General features: G+C 40.1%; 1 protein-coding gene across 6 annotated transcripts in view; it reads left to right on the top strand.

The window, feature by feature from the left end:
- The window catches only part of FGFR3 (fibroblast growth factor receptor 3), a 69,397-nt gene that overhangs the window by 43,380 nt on the left and 9,586 nt on the right, over window positions 1-16,431 (top strand). For 2 of the 6 annotated variants that reach the window (XM_067466937.1, XM_067466933.1), the window contains 7 exons: window positions 137-327; window positions 3,347-3,497; window positions 8,232-8,419; window positions 11,614-11,762; window positions 11,865-11,986; window positions 14,006-14,116; window positions 16,186-16,376. In XM_067466937.1, coding sequence (XP_067323038.1) covers window positions 137-327; window positions 3,347-3,497; window positions 8,232-8,419; window positions 11,614-11,762; window positions 11,865-11,986; window positions 14,006-14,116; window positions 16,186-16,376 — 1,103 coding nt within the window. Of the gene's footprint in view, window positions 1-136; window positions 328-3,346; window positions 3,498-5,449; window positions 5,595-8,231; window positions 8,420-11,613; window positions 11,763-11,864; window positions 11,987-14,005; window positions 14,117-16,185; window positions 16,377-16,431 lie in introns of all 6 variants that reach the window. The other 4 variants (XM_067466936.1, XM_060769297.2, XM_067466935.1 and 1 more) reach the window with 4 other exon arrangements.

Raw genomic sequence — 16,431 nt, 5'->3', positions numbered from 1 at the left:
TTTTAAGAGTAAGTTTTATCTAAAAACATTTCTTGAATATTTCCTGAAAGACCACTACATCTACAGAGCAGCTTCCTAATTGCCAGGAAAGAGCAGTTTCATTATTCCTTTCTTCTTTTTTCTTCTTTTCCTATAGAAAGGTCCCCTCACCGCCCTATTCTTCAAGCAGGATTGCCTGCTAACCAGACAGTAGTAATAGGAAGTGATGTTGAATTCCATTGCAAAGTGTACAGTGATGCCCAGCCTCACATCCAGTGGTTGAAACATGTGGAAGTCAATGGAAGCAAATATGGACCGGATGGAACTCCTTACGTCACTGTACTAAAGGTTTGTAGACAGCTGTGTTGTCTTGTAAGGCTGCTGAGTACCAAAGGTGGAACTTCCATATTATTAAGGGCTCATGATAGCTATTCATATTTTGAGATCTTCTGACTTTTTGACCATTCATATTAACTGCCATGGAATAATGCTGAGGAATTCTGGGAGTTGTAGTTTAGTAAAACAATAGCACATTTTGACAGAGAAGACCGAATACCTTGTGAAATGTAAAAGTTAGATTATTTGGCTCGTGTGATTTCATAACATTTCTTATCCATGCCAGTTAAAGTGGTGTCAAACTGTACTAATTCTACAGTGTAGATGCACTCTAAAATGGGGAGGAAAGAATATTCACTGCTATTCATTTCTTGGGCAAAATAAAAAGTTGGAAAACCTATTCGAGAAGAATATAATGGTAAGAATTTTCGCCTGGGTATTCACACATGCCAAAATGTTTCTGGAGATTATTTGGCACAAAAATATTAAATATTAACTTCCATTCATTAAAACACATACTTAAAATAGAGCAACATATGTATTAAGTCATTTCCCCTATTTATTTAGCAATTGTTTTTGAGAAGATAAAACTGACAAGCTGATGAAAATAAATTACCGTGTAGTTGTAAGTTTTCATTTGCATAAGCAGTTGTGTGTGTGCAAAACGCATCTTCACTCACAACCTTTGAATTGTCCACATTTTGCTGTGTTACAACTCAGAATTGAACTGGATTAAATTAGCTTTGTTAGTGCTTGATATACAAAAGATATTCAACAATATGAAAGTCTCCAATGGCCACAGAATGACTGCATCTCGCAAAGACAAGACAAGGTTGATGTCCTAGAACAGGAAGAAAATGTGTTCAATGAATTGTTATCAGTGGCTGAACTTTGCACTAGAAGGAGTTCTGAAGTGTCACACCATTGTGTTCTGGGGATGTTACTCTTCAGCATTATCAATACAACTTAATGGATGGAGGTCAAAAGAATTTTGTCAAGTTTTCCAGTGATAAGAATTGGAGCAGCTGCTAACATTTTGAAAGATAGGAAAATAATTCAAAAGGACTTTGATAAAGTATCAATCAAAACTTTATTACAGTCCAAAGACTCAGTTTGCTCAGCAGTAAAAGGTGCACAACTGCAAACAGATTCATTAACTGATAAGACAAATGAAGTAGAATGTTGGACAAAAGTAATAAAATCAAATTCAGCAGAAACAAATGAAACAGTATCCATGTTGAATATCTTCTGAACATCAAGCAGTAAAATCGTTATTAAATCTATTTCAGTGCCAGCTGCTAATAAAGAAAAAGTGTGGAATTCCAAAGGGTGGACTGAGTGCTTTCTGCAGTACTAGGTGCTGTAGGGACTCACCTTTCCCCAAACTCACTTTTCAGCCTGTTCATTCATTTGTGGCCTTCACTCCATTCTGGATGTGAAGGATGATAATAAACTTACCTCACAGTGTTGTTGTAAGGGATTTTGCAGTTCTGTACACACAGGTATTGCCAGACATCAGTCACTCAACTCAAGACTAGCACCATCCATTTTAAAGAACAGTGTTCCCAAAGATATGTGGACACTGATTTAATTTTTGCATATGATCATGGCTCCATGTGGCTTTGGCTTGTGCTTTTTCTGGCCTTAGCATTTATATATAACACTGACCAACATCCATTTTGGTGCCTGAACATTTAGACCTGTTTCTGGGTGTATTTGACCTACTGATTTTAAAAATCACAACAGTTTCCTGTAACAGCTCAAGTTTTGAGAACCAGATCATATACCATCTGTCAATCACCATCTCCTCATCCATAGAAAATAATGTTCTAATAAACTAGAGCTAATGTGATCTATCCAATGGAATGTTCTGAATTAGCACCTCCCCAAAAAAACCTGAAAGAGGCCTAAAAGCAAGACATTTTTTGTTGGATTGTGTAATGAAAAGCAATATATCTTTCAGAATCCTAGCAAGTATTTATACCTTGCACAAAGTATTTCCTTCAATCACATCTAAAGAGATCAATCAGATTCTAAGATGTGGGTATATGGCATGAGCAAAATCATTCAGGTCCCAGACAATCTCAGTGAACAGTCTTCATCTACTTCCAAATAAGGACCAGGACGTTGGTCCCCTGCAATAATCATTTTAATTCTGTCCCTTAATCTGATGTGTAACCAAATGGACTGGTACAAGGTGGTAAGCAAAGAGAAGTGAAAGTTAAGAGAGGATATGATAGACGTGTTTAAATATTTGAAAAATTGAGGAGGGAGCAATACGAAAAAACTTCCAGATGGTAAGAGATGTTCAACAATGGAATATGCTGCCTCAGAGTGTGGTGGAGTCCCCTTCTCTGGGGGTTTTTTAAGCAAAGGCTGGATGGCCATCTGTCAAGATTGCTTTGATTGTATATTCCTGCATAGCAGGGGGTTGGATTGGATGGCCCTTGTGGTCTCTTCCAACAGTAGGATTCTGTGAAACTTAGAGATGGCGAGAGTGCATGGTTGGATGGGGGTCATTGACAGATTATGTCCGGTGGGAAAGAATTGTTTTCCAAATGACCCAAAAGCAATACAGTATAGTAAGATACAGAACATCCAGAATCTTACAAGACAACATGCTTGGCAATTATAAGCATTCCCCCAAATGAATTGGAAAAGAAGCCTCAGTTAACACTACACTTGCTAACTACTTAGGTATAAGGGAGCATTAGAAAGGAGTTGAAAAAAAAACTATACTGCATTAACTAAATGCAGCTTTCCAAATGATCAGCAGTTGTAACTGCTTTGTAAAAAGATAGAAATTTGCAGGGATAGAAGTCCCCCAAAAAGTTAGAATTCCTTTGTTCTCACCTTTGAGCTACGTGTTGGCTTCTTCAGGTCAGTCTACAAATGAATCAACTACTAAATTTAAAAAAAAAAAAACTAATGGAAAAGTCAAATAACAGATAAATTAGTCCTGTCTATGTAACATGTCTAATGGAGAGACATTTTTGGTTTACTGAAGTTCAGATTTCTGTCTATTCTGCAGTCTTGGATCAGTAAAAACGCTGAAGCCGATGCTAACCTATATCTGTTCAATGTGACAAAACACGATGAAGGAGAATATCTTTGTAGAGCCAGCAATTTCGTAGGCAGAGCCGAAAAATCATTTTGGCTCCACATTCGCAAATCAAAACCAGGTAAACCCTCAACTCTGTCCCAAAGGCTTAGCAACTGCAAGAATGAGCAGTAATGCCTAAAAGGTGCTAAACATTACAATTAATATTCATGTACTCTGTCCTGCTGGCTGATAGCGTATTGTCCTGAAGTTTCTCCTTTTAGTTCTTCGCTAACTTTTAGAATAATGTAAAGCTTTGAAAATCCATTGCAATGAAAAATTCCCACATGGATAGCTATCAGTTGCAATTTGCTCTCTTTGTCTTTTTACTACTTTGTGGCCTGTACTCTCCTGACTCTTCATAATCCTTTTTTCTGCCGTGTCCTATTTTCCCTGTTTCATTATTCATCAAATATCAGCTGTTAGATGCATTTATTCTTCGCCTTGAAAAGGGGAGAAGACATTTACTCCAGTAGACAGTTGTTTCAGGTGATTGTGCTTGAGAACCACTTGTCCCATACGTGGAAACCAAGTGGAATGGCAGCATAGTCTTTCACATGTGTGTTTTTAAAATGTGAGTTTTCCATGTCTGCTTTTTTGCACTTGGAATATGGCAATATAATTTATACCACCCTCCCCCGTTCCATAACTACTAAGGCGTTTTTAAAGGAAAAAGAGGAAGCTGTAAGTAATCTATTGAGTAACATTGCTGTTATTAAAAATAAAATCAATTTTCTGCCAGATCAAAAAGAATGAACACACACTATGCTACTTCCACCATTTTTATTACAAACCAACACATTCCCATTCATGTTTTATATAGCACTCTTTAATTTAAAAAAAATGTGGGGAAAAACCATACTTTGGTTAGATAACAAATATACAGCAGCCCTCTTGGGAACCCCAGGATCTTACCAGCTTAGACATCAGAAAAAGTCTGGGGTTTCCCTACTGGAGGAATCTCAAGGTGGGGGCAATGAAGCTCCACACACACCATGGATTGGCCACTATCACAGGCAAGCAGTCTGCATGGTTAGATTGACAGATTCATGGGAAATAATTGTTTTCCAAATGACCCAAAAGCAATACAGTATAGTAAGGTACAGAATTATGCTATATGATTCTGGGGAAAAATAGGATTCACACCACTCTGTTGCTGTTACTTAAAAAACTATGGAGCCACAGTGGCGCAGTGGGTTAAACCATTGTGCCAGCCTAACTGCTGACATGAAGGTCGGTGGTTCTGGTCCTTGAGACGGGGTGAGCTCCCATCTGTCAGCTCCAGCTTCTCATGTGGAGACATGAGAGAAGCCTCCCACAGGATGATAAAACATCCAAGCATCTCCTGGGCAGAGTCCTTGCCAACAGCCAATTCTCTCACACTAGAAGCGACTTGCAGTTTCTCAAGTCGCTTCTGACATGAAAATAAATAAATAAATCACTATGTGAACTGTGTTGTGTAATAAGTCCATCAGTCACCTATCTATAAGTCTTGGTGGCCTGTTCCCCAGTGAGGAATATTTCAGTCATAGCCATGTAAACACAGTCAATCATCAAAGGTGGCAAAGGTTAAAAAGCTTCTGGTATCAATTAAAAAAAAAAAACCCTGATGAATTTTAAAGGGGGAAATTGTGAAACTTCTTTTGCTGTGTTTAATTCACTCTTTACACGAGCTTTATTTTAATTGTTGCTTTGTCTTTCTTTCCCTTCTCTTTTCCTTTGCTTCTCATCTCCACCATGACCATACTAACTAAGAGGCAATCCTACTGTAGCCACAATTTTTCATTCGGATGCTTTTGCTTGCATGCATCATTAGTGGGACAGAGTAAGAGCCTGGTGAAGGGATCTCTTTGCTTTGTATACAGCCGGTTGTGGTACGAAATGAGGACAAGCCACTGCCTGGCACCTCAAAAACTTCAATCGGCTCTTGAAAATTGCCTGATTTTGTTTGTTGCCTTTTCTGGGAATTTGGCTTATCCTGTGTGGTTTTTCTCCCACATCTTCTCTGTCTCTTCCTGTTTTCCTCTTCTTTAGACAGCAGGTGTTAACAAAACGGATAAAGAGCTAGAAATTCTGTACTTGCACAATGTTTCTTTTGAGGACGCTGGTGAATACACTTGTCTTGCTGGGAATTCTATTGGGTTTTCACACCACTCTGCTTGGCTTACGGTGTTACCAGGTATCTGCCCTGTCCCTTTTCCCTCTTCTCTCAAAATGCCAAGTTTTTGAAATGCCAAGCTTTGATACTATAGATAAGTGCTTATTTTCAGTTGATCAGCAAGAGTGATCCATTTCCAAAGGCACATTTCACTCTTTGGGATGTGAAATTTAAGATCCAAATAGAAGGAATTCCAGAACTGAGTCTGCATTCAAATGGTTGGGTGATGATGCATCAGCAATTTCAAAGTGACAACCATTTTATTATTTAGGTATAAAAAATTAGATAAAACACAAAAAAACCTTTGGTTGCAAGGAAAGTTTACTTTGCACCATATACAGACTGAATATATTGGCATTTCTAAACCTTGACTTAATAATGTTTTATATCATTGGATTTTGATTAATGTGCTTCTCCGGTTGGATAAAGCCTATGTTTAGATGTTGCAAAATCAAGACCTTGTTGTGTGAATTATTGTAAGACATTTGCAGCAGGACTCCTGTCTCAAATAGGCAATGTCCAGCAAGTCAGAGCTGTCTTTAGTTTAGCAAAATTCCTCTTCCCAATACAGTTCTGGTATTTATGGGTTACTGCTGAGTGGGAATGTTTGTGCTCTCTGTAAAATAAATGCCATAATAACATCAGCCATTGGGAATGTGAATGGTGTGAATTCATTATAGGCAAAGATATTATCTGGATTGTTGTAAGTTTTTTTGGCTGTATGGCCATTTTCCAGAAGAATTCTCTCCTAATGTTTCACCTGCATCTATGGCTGGCATCCTCAGAGGCTGTGAGGTCTGTTGGAAACTAGGCAAGTAGAGTTTATACGAGGGTTGAATGAAAAGTAATGCCTCCACCTTCGTAACTCCTCAACAGATGGTACTGGCTTGTTCAGTAGGCTCTCCTCTACAGTTCCATTTTGGCGGGAAGCCTTAGTATTGAACGCTTGTGTTGTTAAAGTGCAAAGTATGGAACCCTGCTCAGATGGTCAGTCAGTGCAACTTAAACAACGTGCAATCATTGAATTCTTGACAGCAGAAGGTGTCACCCCAAATGAGATTCATCAGAGAATGCAAGCTGTTTATGGTGATTGTGTTGATGTGGGTACTGTGCGTCGTTGGGTCAGTAAGTTTAAAGATGTTGAGGTGAGAACATCTGATTTGCTTGACAAACAAAGAGTTGGATGTCCTGTGACAGCAACCACCGAGTTTCACAAGCAAAAGGTTGACAGATTGATTCAGGACGATCGTCGTATCACTCAGAAAGAAATTTCAAGCACAATCAGCATTTCACAAAAACGTGTGAGTCACATTATTGCTTTGCTTGGCTATCGGAAGATCTGTGTATGCTGGTTGTGGAAACAAAGTGTTGACTTCTTCCATGACGGCTTCAGAAAACTCGTTCATTGTTGGCAGAAATGTATCAAATTGTCTGGTAATTATGTGGAAAAGTGAAAGTGGTAGTTAAAGAGCACATTCTAAGGATTATTTCTGCATTTGATTTATTAAAATATTCCCATCCAAACCCAAGTAACGAAGGTGGAGGCATTACTTTTCATTCAACCCTCGTAACGAAGTAACGAAGGTCCAGGGTGGGAGAAAGAACTCTTGCCTGTTTCAGGCAAGTGTGAATGTTTCAATTGGCCACTTTGATTAACATTTAATGGCTTAGCAGTTTTCAAGGTGTAGCTTCTTACTGCCTGGGGGAATCTTTTGTTGGGAGGTGACTAGCTGTTCCCGAAGGATTCTTGTCTGGAGTTCCCCTGTTTTTTAATGCTGTTCTTTATCCTCACAACCTCTGAAGATGCCTGCCATAGATGCAGGTGAAACGTCAGGAGAGAATGCTTCTAGAACATGGCCATACGGTCCAAAAAACTTAAAACAACCCAGTGATTCCAGCCATGAAAGCCTTTGACAATACAATGATAGTAAAAATGCTGCCTCTACAGAGGCACAGAACACATTTTCATTTAAAACATCAAGCTTTTAATTTTAGTTAATACTGGTATTTGAATTGACATTGGCTTGATCTATTTCTGAATATGCTTCTGAATATTAAGTCAGTATTTAAATATTATTTCATAAAAAGGACATTATACAGAATGCCTACTAAATCCTCCCCAAAACTTGTTTTGCTACAGTGATATTGTAGCATCTTTTCCTAGGAAATCTGCCAGGAGTGGACAGATTGTAGCCTCTGGGCCATTTTGTGAGCTCCCGAGGGTATTCCAGCATGCCAAAATATTGGGGGGGGGGGGGGGGGGGGGCTCAAGGGGGTGGGGACTGCAAATGTATTTGAAAAACTACTCACACTTTAGCAGATGTGGTAGGTAATTCCTTTGATTCTTTGAGCTCTGAACTGTCTTAAGCTTCTCTTGGTTATAAAACAGCCCAAAAGGGAAGGGGCAAATTTATTCACATGCTCCCTGAACTAGGAAGGGAACACGAAGTCTGTAGAATAACAGAAGTACATGCTTTGCCTCCGAGATGTATATGGTTCCATACATTGCTGACTCAGTTTCAGGTAGTGTGTGTAGATCAGTTATTTAGGATACGATTAGATAGCAGCAACCATGGTGTTGCTTTTATAATTGTTTCCTGAATTAAAATGTGTTCTGTAGTAATGCTGGCTCTATAACATTTCTCTATTGCTCCTCAGCAGAAAAACAGCTTTCAACGGATGACTCCAGCTCTCTTTATGCAAGCATCCTCAGCTACGGAGCTGGTGTTGTTCTCTTCATATTGGTGGCAGTGGTGATAATTATTTATAAAATTAAAAGACCAGCCAAAATGCCTGTAAATGCCACCACTATCCAGAAAGTCTCCAAGTTCCCACTCAAGAGACAGGTAACAGAAAGTAGATACAAGGTTCCTACTCTCTCCTACATTCCTATCTGACATTGTCTTCTTTTTAAAACAGAAATCATTTCCTAAAGATTTGCGCACGTAACACTTCAGAGTGAGATACTTGAGGGCTAGTAATGAAAGACAGATTCACCATGCTTTGTTTCATGATAAATATCCAAACAAATTTTGCATAAATTATTTCTTTCAAGCTTCCAGTGGTTTCAAAATGTTCTAGTTTATAGTGGTTTTTAAATATAAATTTGCCAAAAATTGACACGTTAGCCTCCTTGTGTCATAACTTTGGAAGAAAGGTTGAGTATAAACAAAATAATATGAGTACAATGCAGTACGTAGAATCCAAAAGCAGGATGACAAGGTTGTATGCTGGCAAAGTACAAAGACGAGGCACAGCTGCCCATGTTCATATTTGCACATCTGAAGTTTCAGATTCTCCTAGGAGAGAGAGAGAGAGAGAGAGAGAGCAGCCAGGTTGATGTTGTTGCGGCTTGACATTGTGGGAATTTCCACATGTAGCAGCAACACCGAGAGAAGCCAAAGGCCACGTAGCAGCAACACCAAGAGAAGCCAAAGAAGGATCAGTTTGCTTAATCCTTCTCCACTCCCTAGGTTCTAAATCATTGCAAGTTTTGACTCCACTAACAGTCATGTGAATCTTGAGAAACTTTGAAAGTGGTCTGCCCATTCACTGTCATTGTTTGTCCCAGAGGGGCTGGGTCGATCCTGATGGAAGTATTAGAACAGAGGTACCAAACTTGTGGATATTTGGGTCTTCAAGCCCTAGCCAGCTTGTCCAATGGGAAGGAATTTTGGGAACTGAAGTCCAAACACCTGAGAGGCCCACAAGTTTGACACCACTGTATTAGAAACATCAAAGGTAGACTAAAGAGTAGGCTGAGGTACTGATGGCCTGTTCATTCCCAGGAATTAACATACAGTCAGCCCTCCCTTTCTGTAAATTCCACAGTTTCTACCATTCATAGCTTGATAATACTGCCCGCCCCCCATCCAAAAAAGCAAAAGCAGGATGACCAAAAACCTTAGTTTTGCCATTTTCATAAAGCCCACCATTTTAGATGCCTTTAACCTTGCCACCTTCTTCTCCAGTGTTGATAAATGCTTTTCAGTTTGTGCAGCCTGAAGATATGAACAGGATTCACCACATGTATTCTTGACTTCTCCCCTTCATGGCTGGAGGAGAACTGTTGGAGCAGACAAGGGATTAATTAATGCATCTAGGTTTGGTCCCAGCATGCCCCGAGGCAACTTAAGACCCCTTCTGAAGTTGCCGAGCAAATATAGGCCAGTCTGCAGCCTTCTATTTCTGGGCAAAGTACTAAAGTATATGGTGGCTTCTCTCCAATGATTCCTGGATGAGGTGGATTATTTAGATCCATTTCAGTCTGGGTTTAGGCCTGGCTATCGAACAGACATAGCTTTGGTCTCCTTGGTATATGACGTATACGGGGAACTGGACAGGGGAGTGTGTCCTTGTTGGTTTTGCTGGATCTTACAGCAGCTTTCAGTACCATTGACCATGGTGTCATTTTGAGTTGACTCTATGCGATGGGGCTTTGAAAGTACTGTTCTTCAGTGGCTCCTTTCTTTCTTGGAAGCGGGGGGGGGGGGGGGGGTCCCAGAAAGTGGTGATAGGGGATTCCCATTTGACTCATTGACCATTGAGCTCAAGGTCCAGTCCTTTCCCTGAAGCCATCTACATGAAACTGCTGAGAGAGGTCATCCAGAGTTTTGGGGTTAGGCGTCACCAGCTCCACTACTCCTTTCCACCTAATTCCAAGGAAGCTGTTCCTCTGCTAAACCAGTGCCTGGCAGCTGTAATGAACTGGATGAGGGCAAACAAATTGAAGCTTCATCAATTGGAAGACAGAATAGCAATTCAACCTGTTACATTGGCTCTGAACCTGGAGGCCCAGGTATCAACAGTGACCAGGAGTGCTTCTGCACAATTAAAGCTAGTCTGCCAACTGCATAGTTCGTGAAAATGCCAGTTCTGGCCACGGTGGTACATGCCTTGGTTTCATTCTGTTTGGATTACCTGGGACTGCCCTCGAAAAGTGCTCAGAAACTTTACTTGGTCCAAAGAGCGGGATCTAGCTAACTAGGGTTGGCTACAAGGGAATACACAAGTCTCCTATTGCAACAGCTCCTTTGGCTGCCAATTCATTCTGCACACAATTCAAAGAGCTTATTATTTATTTATTTATTTATTTATTTACAGCATTTGTAACCCATCTTTCTCAACCTTGTGGCAACTCAAGGCAGCTCACAGAAATAGCAATTTTAGTGCCATACATTCATAAAAATACAGTTAAAAACATTCAACTCCATATTAAAAAGCATATATAAACGATTTAAAAACATATAATCACCAATATCGTCCTGTTATTGACTGTAAAGCCCCATTTATGACCTGTAAAGCCCCATTCAGCTTGGGTCCAGGTTATTTGAAGGCCTGTATCTCTCTTTATGAGCCTGTTAGAATACTAATATAAGGAAAAGGTCTTCTCTCTGTCCCACCACTCTCTCAAGCGCGTTTGATTGGAACACCAGAAAGGGCCTTTTTGGTGGCTGCTTCCAGACTCTGTATCTCTATTCCTAGAGAGATCAGGTGGTCCCATCTCTGTTTGCTTTTTGCAGACAAATGAAAGTGTGCCATTAATAACATACAGGGCTTATTTTTTTATGCTCACATTTTAATACATTTACAGTGTTTGAATCCCTATATGAGGAAAAAGGTGGGATATAAATAAAGCAATTAAGAAATTAACATTCTATATGACAGGGCATCCACAGATTTCAGAATCAGTGTGGACCCAAACCCCAGTGGTTACCAAGGCCCAATATTATACACTGTTTTTTGTTGTCCCGTTAACTGGGACAAATTACATGTGAAAATAAATTTAATGGTTTGCACAGCAGCAGACTACATTGCATTCCTGAATTGGGAAGCTGTGATTATATAAACCAAAGCATGGCTTAGAGACTTGCACTTCAAAGAAAAACAATGTCTTCAGTTTATCTTTTCCATAAAGCATGAACTGTGTGTGACAAAAACATAAACTAAAGTGTCCAGCTGTGTCGCCTTACCCTATTTATTCCTGTGCTTGTTTGTTATAGCAGCTGTTGGCAATAACAACTCTTTTGCTCTATTCAAGCAGGTATCTTTGGAATCCAACTCTTCAATGAATTCCAATACTCCTCTGGTCAGGATCACCCGCCTTTCATCCAGTGAAGGACCAATGCTGGCAAATGTCTCAGAGCTTGAGCTGCCTTCTGATCCCAAGTGGGAATTGGCAAGATCTTGGTGAGGAAAAAATATGCTGCAAATGTCATTTTCTGCTTCTTTTTTTGTTCACCACATACATGGTAGTTATTCAAATGTCTTTGCTTGTATCTCTCATTTCAGCCTGACCTTAGGGAAGCCATTGGGTGAAGGCTGTTTTGGTCAAGTAGTGATGGCAGAAGCAATGGGCATCAACAAAGAGAAACCAAATAAGCCTATCACTGTAGCTGTCAAAATGTTGAAAGGTACTGAGAACACATAGTGCCAGGAAATGGTGTCCCTATGTGGCATGACTCTATTTTTCTTATGTCTGGTCCTGCAGTGGTTGGCGCAGGGTTGTTTTCTTCCCGATTTTCTCCCTGTAGCCTCCCTCTCTTGCTCTGCTCTTTCAGGCTTTCTGGGCCCCACTTAGCTTATTCCTTCCCTTTAGTAACCTATTTATATGCTCATGCCACCAGATCGTTGGGCTGGGCATTTTGCTTCATCCTTGCATTTGCACACCATCATCTCTCAAAGTTATTAAATTGTTTGGTGGTCTTAACTTTATTTTCTTAATTTTTGAAAAAAGAATGTAGTAATTGGCAGGAAGGGAAGATTACTGGTCAATCCCATTCTAGGAATAACAATACAAGAAGGACTTTCCACCCAGATTCAGGCAATTATATGGGGTCATTTTGTTAGGATTTTTCATTCTTATTATTTTGAAGCACTTACAATCTACCCTACTGTAGTGTAAGTTTTCCATGTACAGAAGGACTAGTGGGAATTCGATTCTGTCTTGTTTCCTTCTGAACATGTAGTTACATCAGTGTCCCAACTACAGGTTCTGGGATAGAGAAGTATCAGTTGTGATCCTGCATCAGGAGACATAGCTACGAGATATAGTTAGAATACTTCAATTCCCAATTCCTCAGTTGCACCCTCCCAAACTTGGCCATTTTCAGATTGGTGGAGAACAATGGGAAATACCAAGTGTCTGGCCATTTCCTGTATAGATAAACACACAGTAACAGGCATCTACAGAACTTGGAGCAGTGTCATTGCTCTCCACTTGGCAAATGGAAAACAGTTGGACATTTGCTAGCTACACCTCACCCTCCACCAATTGGGAAATTGGCAGGTTCAGGAAGCTGAAGATGATAAAATATGGCTTTGGAGAGGATATTGATTGTCGTGCAGATGACAGTGAATTCTGAACTCCAAAACAACCAAAAAAAAGTGAGTTGTGATCATATGAGTATAACTTACAGCACTGTAACTCACCAACAGGATGCCAGCCATTGTTACACCAGGTTTGAACTGCTGGCTTTGGTGATTAGACCATTGGGAGGGAGGGAGGGAGACACTGATCCGTTTTTATTTATTTATTTATTTATTTACTATGTTTGTATACTGCCCTTGTCAGCCCTCAGGCAACTCAGGGCGGTTTACAGAGGCAACGATTTGATGCCCAGGAACATCATAAAACATTTGAAACATTAATATATAGTATAAAACCAAACAAAAGTAATAAAAACATAAGCCATTTGCGTCTCCTAATTAAAAACATTATCCATCTCATCGTCCAGTCGTTCCAAATTCGTATGTCATTTACATTACATTTTTAAATGTTTGCTCGAACAGCCAGGTCTTGACTCTTTTCTGGAATGTTAAGAGGGAGGGGGCCGATCTAATGTCCCTAGGAAGTGCGTTCCATAGTCAAGGGGCCACCACTGAGAAGGCCCTGTCTCTCATCCCCACCAAACGTATTTGTGGCGCAGGCAGGATCAAGAGCAGGGCCTCCCCGTACGATCTTAAAGTCCAAGCAGGTTCATAAGGAGAGATGCATTCAGACAGGTAAGTTGGGCCAGAACGGTTAAGGGCTTTATAGGCTAAAGCCAGCACTTTGAATTGTGCCCGGTAGCAGACTGGCAGCCAGTGGAGCTGGCACAACAGAAGAGTTGTATGCTCTCTGAACGCCGCTCCTGTTAATAATCTGGCTGCCATCCGTTGGACCATTTGCAGGTTCCAGACAGTCTGCAAAGGCAACCCCACATAGAATGTGTTGCAGTAGTCTGTATAGGATGTAACCAGAGCGTGGACTACTGTGGCCAATCAGTAGTGACAGAATGGCAAGGAAATAACATGGTATGTGCTATATTGTGTTATCGGGCTGCTAGGACAGATGACTGAATGCGGTACTTGTATGAATTTCCCATGTGTCATGTGATGAAAGTATGCTTTTCCTTAATTGCTTTTTTTCTTCTTTTCTATGTATTCTGTAGATGATGCAACTGACAAAGATCTTTCTGACTTAATCTCAGAAATGGAAATGATGAAAATGATTGGGAAGCACAAAAATATTATTAATCTGTTGGGAGCCTGCACACAGGATGGTATGTTCCCAGAACGTGGCTGCAAACAGGGGGTGGGGAAGTACATTGTGTGAGTTACAGTGCTTTTAGGAAGCCCCCAAGACCCTTCACCACCAATTTAAAATTGGGTTGGGTAGAGGCAAATTTCAGGAGTGTGCCTATGAAAGGGTACACTAAAAATGATACCGACATATTATCTTTCTATGTGAGAACTGCAGTAGGCTAGACAGCAGTATAAACTCTCCTCTCTCTATGGTTCAACACTCCTACAGGAGTTACTTCCATACTTTTCAAAAGAAGGGATTTAAATGTTTTCACACAGAGCATCTTATCTAGTCTGGCACTAGATTACCAAGGGGGAGGTTTTGAAGGCTTCGAAAAGGAGGCCAGTTGGAAAACTGCCATCCCTCTGTCAGGGCCAAGGTTGGTTAAATGCAAAGGAAAGCCAGTCTGACAGAGCGGTGCTGTTTCCAAACCTGCCCCTTGGTTTTGAAGGCCTCATGAATGAGGCCAGTTGAGGACTGTATAAGGCTGGTATGTTCACTAGCCTCAGCCTGACAGAAGGACACAGGAGACTTCCATGCACAATTCTAGTGCACCATCGAATCTAATGCACACCTCAGTTTTGGGTGTGAAATTTAGTCCAAAAAAAGGTGAGCATTAGACTCGAGCAAATATACTATAATAGTATAGTATATAGTTGTCTATGAGATAAATTAGTTTATGGAATTGATTTCCACAAGGTGTGATGACAACTTTAAAAGGAAATCAGACAGATTAGTGGTTCAGGCTGTGACTTCTATTTGGTAAGTGTAATGCCCATGTTTAGAAGCACTGGGCCCTGAAGTCAAAGCAAGCGGTGACTACTACTGTGAGGCATTGCATAGGCACATAAGACTCAAACAGGGAGAGACCAAATATCCTTCTCCTTGATAGAAAGTATCAAACAGTTAAAATATCACTAAAAGCTATATAATGGGGCTGAGGTGGCAAAATGAGTTAAACCCTTGTGCTGCTGAACTGCTGGTCTTAAGGTTTTCAGTTCGAATCTGCAGGATGGGGTGAGCTCCTGCTGTTAGCCCTAGCTCCTGCCAACCTAGCAGTACGAAAACATGCAAATGTGAGTAGATAAATAGGTACCGCTCCTCGGCTTGAAAATGGAGAACACCTCCTCCAGAGCCAGAGATGAGCACCGCCTCCAGAAGCCAGAAATGAAAAGAGAAGACTTTGCCTTGTCTGTGTTTGTGTGTCCCATTGTATATTATTGTAAGGCATTTAATGTTTGCATGTGTCTGTTGTAAATGCTATAATCCGCTCTGAGTCCCCTAGGGGAGAAGGGCAGAATACAAATAAAGTATATTATTATTATTATTATTATTATTATTCTGAGAAAAAAGGCAAATAACACAATCTAGATGTACAACATTGATAAAGATGTACCCACAAAGACTTGGAGGTATTTTTTTCAAGTACTGACAAGTGGGTGAATATATATGCAACCTAAAGCATGTTTGTTTACTTACCTTTTTGTGCCACAGTAAGAAATATCTGTCACATCAGTGTCAATGTCTCATATACTTCAAACATCCATGAAATCCTTTACAGTCCCAGGCTGTAAGACATCAAAATATGGAAAGGGGATGGAGTTTACACTTCTGCGAGACGACAAGTGTTTCCCCAGACAATCTATCTTCTTCTTTTCTTGTTGATGTAGCTACCATTAAATTTGATTGCACTATTCTGTAACTGAAATATCATAATTACATTACAATTATTTTAAGTGAGTTGAAGCTCCCTTGAAGTATGGAACCCACCCACCTAAAGCAATGTACAAGATAAAAAATACAAAATGGTTAGATAAGAATTAAATGAAGTTTTAATTCTTACAGCAAGAATAAGTGAATTTTCAGAGTTTTCCTGAAAACCTGCTCAGAAGCAGCCTGATGATTTCATAACTAAAGCCAATTCCATAGATTCTAGAGATTCAGATGGGAGATACATGCAGAGTAATGCTTTTGCAGCTCATTAGAATGAGAACTTGAAAATAGAAGAAAATCTGTTTTAGATAATACTTGATGGTTTTACTGCAGGCCCTCTCTATGTTCTGGTGGAATATGCATCAAAAGGGAACTTACGAGAATACCTTAGAGCCCGTCGCCCACCTGGCATGGATTACTCTTTTGATACCTGCAAGCTACCTGAGGAGCAATTAACATTTAAAGACTTGGTCTCGTGTGCCTACCAAGTGGCACGTGGAATGGAATACCTGGCATCTCAAAAAGTGAGTAACAAAACAAAATGGCAAGAAATGTTTTTTAGACTTCTTGTTTTGCATC

Source organism: Anolis sagrei, chromosome 3 (assembly GCF_037176765.1).
Source record: "Anolis sagrei isolate rAnoSag1 chromosome 3, rAnoSag1.mat, whole genome shotgun sequence".
Classification (NCBI taxonomy): domain Eukaryota; kingdom Metazoa; phylum Chordata; class Lepidosauria; order Squamata; family Dactyloidae; genus Anolis; species Anolis sagrei.
This window is presented reverse-complemented; position numbering and strand designations above follow the sequence as displayed.